Source organism: Carassius carassius, chromosome 29, assembly GCF_963082965.1.
Source record: "Carassius carassius chromosome 29, fCarCar2.1, whole genome shotgun sequence".
Lineage (NCBI taxonomy): Eukaryota > Metazoa > Chordata > Actinopteri > Cypriniformes > Cyprinidae > Carassius > Carassius carassius.
Genome location: NC_081783.1, coordinates 18,764,837 through 18,774,614, shown reverse-complemented (window position 1 = coordinate 18,774,614; position 9,778 = coordinate 18,764,837). Strand labels below are relative to the sequence as shown.

The window sequence follows — 9,778 nt, the reverse complement described above, 5'->3', positions numbered from 1 at the left end:
CACATTATATCTGGCCCAAAATGATTGGTTCGTGTTGCATACAGAGCCAATAAGCTTGCTGCTTTACATTTGAATGGCTGGTTAGCATCCACTGGAGCATTTCATAGCACACTTAAAGAGTTCCTCTGAAACCCTCCACCTTCCCCAGCTCCACCTGTACAGATCTGCTACGAGTTATTATGTATGCTACTTGTGCAACAGCAGTATGCTCACAGCACCATATCTGTGCATGTAATAGCAGCATCAAGTTATTGTATTTTAATTGCAGCAGTAATCTACAACAACAGCAATAACCAACAGCAGCAGCATAGCAGATCTATTCCACCAAGACCAAATACATTAGCATTGTCATGATACAACTGCATTTTTGATCAAATAAATGCAGACTTGGTGCGCATTAAAGAATTCCTTCAAAAACATTAAAAAAAAATCTTAACAACCCGAAACATTTGAATGGTTGTGTATTAGAACAGTGAAGAAGTTTGCAAAAAAAATCTATAGAAACACAAAAATGCGTGCAGATGAAAAACATTACATAACTGAGATCCATATCATCTTTAATTATTGATCACTTCAAAACCCAATGACATTAAGGCTTGCATTAGATTGATTCACACAAAATCGATATTTGATTTATAAAGATGAAGGCACTCTGCTGAATATCTAATGCAGAATCTACATTAAAAGTCAAACCCTTAAATACTTTTCCATTCTTCAAAAAAGGCAATGACTTGGGTATCTAAAAAGACTTCATTTTTGGGATCTATGCCTTGCGACAACAGGGGTCTGAGAAAAGTTTGGATCCAGAATAAGGGTCTTGTTTAATATAATCTTGCTGTAAAATAACTTGTAGGAAATACATTTGATATGCAGCCTGGATCTATTACACGAGTAAAAGAAACTTCTCATTACTTGCCAAAGACCCATTCACTTCCTGTTCAAGATAAGATTAGTTGATGTTGCATTCAAAATAGTTGGAAAATACCCAGCACCTGAAATAAAAAGCACTGGACAGCACTGATCTGCCCATCTGTATAACATTATTCCATGAGAAACTCTCTCTCCCACACACACACACACACACACACACTGAGCTTAAAGTGCACAATGTACAGTGTTTTGATGAACTACTTTATCAGGAATGCAATGTTTCCATAACACCCTTTCCAGGTGCAGTTACAATGTCGTCTGTAAATACAGGAAATACAGTAAGAGTACAGGTGTTTAAAACACCTCATGAGAAGCAATGTTGGCCTATAATCAGCCTGAATTGCCTTGCATCCCATGTGACCTTAATTTGTCACAGTTGGGTGAAAGTACAAGGGCCGAAATATTGCTGCGTTTGTGAATTTGACACACTGTGACCCCTAGAAAATTTGATAAAAACTATGAACACAAAATACAATTCACACTTCAACATTCATCCACAACCTGCACTCTCTCCATAACCCCGTGCGAAGAGCTTCTTCTAGATCTGTCTTTTCCTTGCTTTATTTCTCTTCTCCATTACTGCGGATCTTGTATCTCTCCAGGAACTCGGCGTGCTTCTGTCTCAAGATCTCCTGCTGCTTCTTGAAGCCGTTCACTCTGAGGAAAATCCGAAAGCAGCATGATCAAATAAAATTGTTACAATTTCTGAAGAAAATCTGAATGTGCTATTCCATGCAAAACTCACTGTCATTGTGCAAGATCAAGGTCTTGAGGGAACTGCAGAAGGTTGATGTATAGCTAATAATTATAACTTGTGGCCTAGTGGTTAGAGAGATTGACTCGAGTCTCGGACCGGCAATAGCACCACTGAGGTGCCCTTGAGCAAGGCACTGAACCCCCAACTGCTCCCCGGGCACTGCTCTGGGTGTGTGTGTGTTCAATGCTGTGTCTGCACACTTTAGATGGGTTAAATGCAGAGCATGAATTCTGAGTATGGGTCACCATACTTGGCTGTATGTCACGTCACTTTCATATCAAATGTCAAATTTAAATAAACAGGGCTGCACGATAATTATGATCTAGCTTAGTGCAATTATGAATCAAAGGCTGTAGTCTGATGTGCTGTGTGTTTCACAGTCAAGCGCAGAACTGTGTTCAGTGCTCATACAAGCAATTACTTATCCAGTGTTTTCAGCATCTCAGAGTTCACTTCATCTCTGAATGTTCTGAGAGTTTAAAGTTCATTGGGAAAGGCAACGTGCAATAGGTTTGCAAGAATATAATCTAATGCACAGCTAGCCATGGGTTATCCCTTACAATGAGAATGTAATATTGACTAACTTGACTTGATTTAAGTTTATTGCCACATCAGGCTATTTCATGGCAAACAAAGAGTATACATTTGATAAACAAAACAGTAGTACACAATGCAAAATACAAAAATTAAATACATTTTAATTAATATTAATATTGACTGATAAACTATCAATTAAAAAGAATTCTGTCAGGACCACAATCGTCAAAATGATTGACACTTTGCATAGAGTTTCATGGTTTGATCGGCGGTATGGTTCTGTTCTGGGCAAAAACTCCCTGCTCATCAATGCAGCCTGTCATGAATGAGCAGGGAGAGCAGCAATAAGCCCCTTAGAGTAAACAGAACAGACCAAAGTTATTAATGTTCTTAATGATATTTAAGTGTAACAACATTATTCAAGATAAAAGGAGTCTGATTTAACAAGGAATATCACAAAACCAAGTCCTGACTTTGGCGAAAGGAGGAGCTGGGGATGGAGGAGGGTAATTTGCCCCTAAGCAATAGATAAAGCTGCTGAATAAGACTGAATAGGCCTTTTATAGGAATACTTTCACAGGCATCATATTCCTATAGGTAAGATGTGGATCAGTTGAGAATCAGCCAATGAAAGCTTTACCTGACAGAACTAATGCTATACACTTGATTTTTGAATCTTTTTAAAGTCCAGCTACGAAGTCAAAATAAAACAGTAAACAATTCATAAGTAATCTATATACTTGCACGTCATATGACCATTAACTGAAATATCAACTTAAAATATCAGGGAGTACATCTCTCAAGGGGGTTTGGCTGACAAAAAAAATTGGGGGTTCTTGTTACTTACTTGTCCGATGTCTGATTTATAATATTTCAGTCCCACAATACAGTGCTATCATGCAATTAACGATTATCCTAAAAACCTTCTCTTTTTTTGTTTGCCTCAAGATGTTCTGCCTTTATCAAAAAGCAGATGCTTTTTATCCAAAGTGACTTACTAACTACATTTCCCTTTAGTTGTCAAATAACATTAGATGAATCTATAATCATCTTACGGTATCTCTTGTTTCATGTTATTTATTAATTATAATTGATCCTCTACCGGTTTCAAATGCTACAGCTTTTGTATTTAAAACCTCTGATGTGCCTCCTGAGGCGACACGTGTAACTTCAAAGCGTTCCCCACCTGGCTCTTTCTTTGGATGTGTTGTAGATCTCATTGATGACTCTATCCTTCTCATCCATGAAGTTATTATGGACCTCTTCCAGTTTCCTGCATGACAGACCAGCCCAGGGGTCAAAGGGGAACAGATTTACTGCCAACATATATATTTGGAGGGGTGAACAGACATCCACGATGTGCCCACATAACTTTAGGGTCGCAATTTAAAAGGGCACATGGGCACTGACAGGCAATAAAACATTTGTTCATTTTTCAAAACATATTAAGTGCACTTCTGCTACGCGTCAAGCAAACAGTGTCTTGTTTACAGAAGATACTTAATCTCAATCTCCTGAATTCAAGGTGTAAAAACATTTAGCTGATACTGGAAAGAATAACTAAACATCAGGGATTATGGGAAACCAGTGAACATGCTCTACTGGGGTTTGTCTGTCGCTGAGACAGACAAAATGCATTTCAAAAACAAAACATCATTATCACGTACTCATCAGAAAACCGACGCAGGAACAAAAGAAAACATTTTGCACTGTGCTTCATACAAACAGTTGCAAAACACTCACTTATCAGCACAGCATCATTCGTAGTGTTGAAAAATATTATGATGGATTGCTGTGCATGTTGATGTCAATACTATGAATTAAAGCTTACCTGAACCCAAAGTAATGTACGGAGAGACTGAGTAACATGGTTAGCACGCAGTAGCCCACCAAACGCATGTTACGTTTCTTGCGCTTTTCCCGCACATCAGCCGTGTTCTCCTGAGGCTGGGCCTGTCTGAACTGCTCCCAGTAACGCATGCTCTCTGCAGCCTCCGCACTGACAAACACAGAGACACAACACTACAATTTCAGCCACTGGACCATAATCTTTTGCAACATGATACTTAAAAATAAAAATCTCTCTCAAAAAAAGTTCCAAAGGGGGTTTTTAGTATCGATCCCATAGAAGAACCATTTAGATTCCAAAAAGAACTTTCTTTTAATAATATTTCTTAAAAAAAAAACAAAGATTCCACTTTTAGGAATCGTTTGTACACTGGAATGGTTCTATAGATGTTAAAGGTTCTTCATGGAACCAATAATGGCAATAAATAAGTGTGTAACATGTATACCCAAAATTGTCAGTGTCAACATCACATGTCTCTTTAAAAAAACATTTCAGTGTATTATTCAACAAAATACATATTATTCAACAAAAAAAAATTATACACAATCTGAAAAAATGTTACTGGTGCTTATCTGTGCAAATCTTGACACCATGATGGTAGGATGCTCTGAGTGGCTGCTAGGACGTTGCTATGCAGCTGTTTAAGGGTTTTGAGATGCTTTTAGCATGTTGCTATAGAGTTACTAGGGTATTAGGGAGTGGCTGCTAGGTCAGTTTTAGTATGTTTCTGTCGATTTGTTCCTCATTTTTGACATAGGATAAAATTAATGAAATCTGGGATCACTTCTGTGCCTTTTTTTATTTTTTTATTTTTTTTTTAAGGCCACTGTTTTCTACAGTATATGCCAATATTATAACCTTCATGTTAATATAAGATGCCCACTTATACTAATTCAGTAAAATCCCATTTAATAACATCAGGTTGGTTGATGAAGGAGTTAACAGTCACCTGGGGCTGTTGGTGGAGCTGGACGATCTGAAGGCCGGACCTGCAGTGTACTGGTACCTCTGCCTGAGGTCATAATCTTGCCTGGACCCTTCTCTGCTCAGCACCCTGTACGCCTCGTTCAGCTGCACAAACTGACTGTGAAGACCAGGATTGGATGGGTCACTGTCAGGGTGCAACTGAAGATAGATGAGAAGATGCACATGTTTGTTCATATCAAACCAATGACATTACACTTGTATATACATTTATCAATTTAAATAATTCGAAGAACATGAACTGCACCTGCACAAACATATTTAGTATCCTTAATGAATTGCATTCATAAAAATATCAGATTAACGCACGTCTCATATTTAGTGAACGGAAGACAAGCCTCATTTTTATGACCTTTTCACCTTTCCACTCTCACTTGTTCTGTGAGTCACATCACTCATAAAGCTCTTATCTGCTTCTGACTCGGAAACAAAGCGCCCATATCCTCGGTTTATACCCTCATCTCCTGTCACACACACAAGCATGCAGTGCTTCTATCTTGCCGTCACTCTGCCTCCTTCATCCGTAAACAGATGTTTCTCACTCTCTTTCTCTCTGCATAATTGTCTCACAACTTTCGTGTTACCCTTGAAGCTCTTTCACCAACATATTTAATTGCTTCAATTTGTGGCATGTTGACAAATTATCAAACAAAACACATGTCCCTAGTAAACTCAACAACTAAACAAATAGGATAAAATTCAAGAATAAGTGCCAAAAATTGAAGACAACAGACAAGTCTCTCTGCCACAATCGAAGAGCTCCCTCTAGGGGTGAGGAGGTGTATATCTAGGCATAATTTTTGTACAAACATACAGTATTTTTGGAATCAGGCTACCTTTTTTGTTGTTGTTTTTTTACCACTAAGGTTAAACTATGCATTAGAGAAGAAATTCTAAGGATCGGTCTCAATTTTTTACAAATTAAACTAATGCAAATTGCAAAACGCATCCATATTATTAACTCCTCTTCCATTGTCAAAGCATATACAGTCGTGGTCAAAAGTTTTGAGAATTACATAAATATTAGTTATCAAAAAGTTTGCTGCTAAACTGCTTTTAGATCTTTGTTTCAGTTGTTTCTGTGATGTACTGAAATATAATTACAAGCACTTCATACGTTTCAAAGGCTTTTATCGACAATTACATGACATTTATGCCAAGAGTCAGTATTTGCAGTGTTGGCCCTTCTTTTTCAGGACCTCTGCAATTTGACTGGGCATGCTCTCAATCAACTTCTGGGCCAAATCCTGACTGATAGCAACCCATTCTTTCATAATCACTTCTTGGAGTTTGTCAGAATTAGTGGGTTTTTGTTTGTCCACCCGCCTCTTGAGGATTGACCACAAGTTCTCAATGGGATTAAGATCTGGGGAGTTTCCAGGCCATGGACCCAAAATTTCAACATTCTGCTCCCCGAGCCACTTAGTTATCACTTTTGCCTTATGGCACGGTGCTCCATCGTGCTGGAAAATGCATTGTTCTTCACCAAACTATTGTTGGATTGTTGGAAGTTGCTGTTGGAGGGTGTTTTGGTACCATTCTTTATTCATGGCTGTGTTTTTGGGCAGAACTGTGAGTGAGCCCACTCCCTTGGATGAGAAGCAACCCCACACACGAATGGTGTCAGGATGCTTTACTGTTGGCATGACACAGGACTGATGGTAGCACTCACCTTTTCTTCTCCGGACAAGCCTTTTTCCAGATGCCCCAAACAATCGGAAAGGGGCTTCATCTGAGAATATGACTTTGCCCCAGTCCCCAGCAGTCCATTCACTATACTTTCTGCAGAATATCAATCTGTCCCTGATGTTTTTTGGAGAAAAGTGGCTTCTTTGCTGCCCTTCTTGACACCAGGCCATCTTCCAAAAGTCTTCGCCTCACTGTGCGTGCAGATGCGCTCACACCTGCCTGCTGCCATTGCTGAGCAAGCTCTGCACTGGTGGCACTCCGATCCCGCAGCTGAATCCTCTTTAGGAGACGACCCTGGCGCTTGCATCAAGTTCTTGATGATCCTATAAATTGTTGATTTAGGTGCAATCTTAATAGCCACAATATCCTTGCCTGTGAAGCCATTTTTATGCAACACAATGATGGCTGCACGCGTTTCTTTGCAGGTCACCATGGTTAACAATGGAAGAACAATGATTTCAAGCATCACCCTCCTTTTAACATGTCAAGTCTGCCATTCTAACCCAATCAGCCTGACATAATGATCTCCAGCCTTGTGCTCTTCAACATTCTCACCTGAGTTAACAAGACGATTACTGAAATCAGCAGGTCCTTTAATGACAGCAATGAAATGCAGTGGAAAGGTTTTTTTGGGATTAAGTTAATTTTCATGGCAAAGAAGGACTATGCAATTCATCTGATCACTCTTCATAACATTCTTGAGTATATGTAAATTGCTATTATAAAAACTTAAGCAGCAACTTTTCCAATTTCCAATATTTATGTAATTCTTAAAACTTTTGGCCACGACTGAAGATGACGCAATAAAATAAAATTGTAAAATAGCTATACAAAATAACTATAACTACAATAATAACTATAAAAGTGTCTACACTGGTGGACAATAATGTTATGGTGAATATAAGTGATAATAACACTAGACCCTATAACCAAAACCACTCTAAAATAACAGACAAATCACTAGAAATGAACCTTTTTGGATTTGTCAAAAAATGCATTCTTAATTTGCTCCAACGTAGCATCTGGTTTCACCCCGAGAAGTTCATAGTAATTGGTTGATGATCTATAAACAGAAGAAAAAGAGGCAATGAAAACAAACATTTCTAAATGCTGTCTTCATGAAGACAAGATTACAAAAACTACATTAATATCTGCAGCCAAATCTCATGGCCTTGATGATAATTTACAAAATAATGTTACCTAAACATAAATTGCAAATATCTTTTTTATATATTTTATTCAGTGGTAAAAATGGGCTTTCATAACGTATAGTATTGTTATACTAGAAAACACAGGGACTCAAGTTTGTTTTAAGCATTCGAGCTAAACCATTTTGGTTTTGAAAGCTCCATGTATTGTTATTGCTGAAATGAAAATGTTTCATTTGTATTCAAGAGATAAATAAAATTTGGTCATGCATACCTGTGCGCAGTACAGAGTGAGAACAGCCGCTGAGAACTTTTACAGAACCACAAACAACATTGACAGAGACGAAGATGAGCCTCCAACAGCATGATGCTCCCGTAGAAATAAACTATAACATAGATGAGAATCTAAAGAAGGGTTGAGATAAAGGGGATTAATATGGGAATAAACATTAGTTTTCTGGATGTTTTGTTTTAGATTTTGCTGCAGTTGCAGCATGTAAAATGCATCCTGTGTTTTGTTGCAGTTTCAGCATGTTGAATGTGTACTGTCTGGGTCAGGCGTTATCGTGTTGTGTTTAAGTTTAAGCGCGCTGAATGCATATTGTATTTAGATGAAACTTTATCACATTGAATGCATGCTGTGATCGGACGAAGCTTTATCGTGTTCAATGCATGTTGTTTTAGCTTAAAGCTTTATCATGCCGAATGCACATTTTGTTTGAGTAAGGTTTTAACATGTTGAATGCATGTTATGTTTTGGTGCGACTACATACAGCTCAGCGGGATCCCATTGAAATGCAGTCGGTCAGCAGCTCTGCATGAGATCCTGAATGGACAAAAGAGATTTTGTTGATATTATAGTTTAGGTCACTATTTGACATCTGAAGTTCTTGAATTGATCTAATTATTAATCTAATCACTACAATCTAAACCCTACAGACGAATAACTATGTTTTTACATTATTGATCAACGTAACGTTAGATTTATCAGGATCTTACTGGCATTGTGTGAACAAAAAAGGAGCACATACACACCAGTTCAGCGTAATACATGTGTCTCCCAGCCAAAAATCTACATTAACGAAACATCACAAACCTGGACAACTGTCCCAACAGGGAGCGATGAGCAATAAACCTGGAGGCTGTCAAAATCTAGAGAGCTGATAACTAGACCGTGCTTTTAGGCGCAAAACACGGCTGTTTCGGACAACTGAGCGCCAAAAATGCTGCCTATGTAGTCAGCACACTAGGTTTAAGACACAGCCAGTGAAACAAATTAGACGGTAGCTAATGTTGTTGTTCATTGATAATCTAAAGTGCATTTTCATGCCAAACAGGATACGCCTGATAGATTAAATGTCTTTTAGCAAAGACTGTAGAATAAGTTACCCTAAAAAGGACTTTGGTAACGTTAGCGTTTTATCAGTTTAACTTATGTGACACAATACACTTTTCAGTCGACTGCTATTAGCTTAGCTGCAATGCTAAAAACAACAACAACAACAAAGTTAAAGGAAGCGTGTAGTTTAGCACACAAACATTCATCTAATGCGTTGTAAATCTCACCAATAAAACATAAATCAGCGGATTAAACACAAATAACAGCGTCACCTTCATTCACGGACACGCGCAGGTCTGCTGCTTTCATAACGCTTCACCGGCGCTGTTACATAAAAGTGTTTCATATCAGACATACAGCAGCTGTTTACCTGTTGTCACTGGGTAACCCTTTATTACATTAATTATATAATGATATCGCTAAAGTACAGTTGTACATTTCGGAGAGAACTAGATGCATTGATATTAATTTTAATAATTATTTAACATGAGAATTCACTGCAGAATTCACTTATTATTTATTGGTTGCTGTTCTTCACTGTTATC

The 9,778-nt window shown here is 38.1% G+C and overlaps 1 protein-coding gene across 2 annotated transcripts; it reads right to left on the bottom strand.

The window, feature by feature from the left end:
• Positions 1 to 444: 444 nt before the first annotated feature.
• Positions 445 to 9,595, bottom strand: dnajc4 (DnaJ (Hsp40) homolog, subfamily C, member 4). 2 transcript variants are annotated; one of them, XM_059516186.1, is made up of 8 exons: positions 9,506 to 9,595; positions 8,668 to 8,720; positions 8,169 to 8,299; positions 7,719 to 7,809; positions 5,023 to 5,198; positions 4,056 to 4,223; positions 3,411 to 3,497; positions 445 to 1,587 (listed from the first exon to the last, which is right to left on the bottom strand). In XM_059516186.1, the coding sequence occupies exons 3-8, from the start codon at positions 8,258 to 8,260 to the stop codon at positions 1,491 to 1,493; spliced, it is 711 nt and encodes a 236-aa protein (XP_059372169.1). In that variant the 5' UTR covers positions 8,261 to 8,299; positions 8,668 to 8,720; positions 9,506 to 9,595; the 3' UTR covers positions 445 to 1,490. The 2 variants fall into 2 exon arrangements, with proteins under 2 accessions (XP_059372169.1, XP_059372171.1); XM_059516188.1 differs by having other exon boundaries at positions 9,461 to 9,547.
• Positions 9,596 to 9,778: the final 183 nt, after the last annotated feature.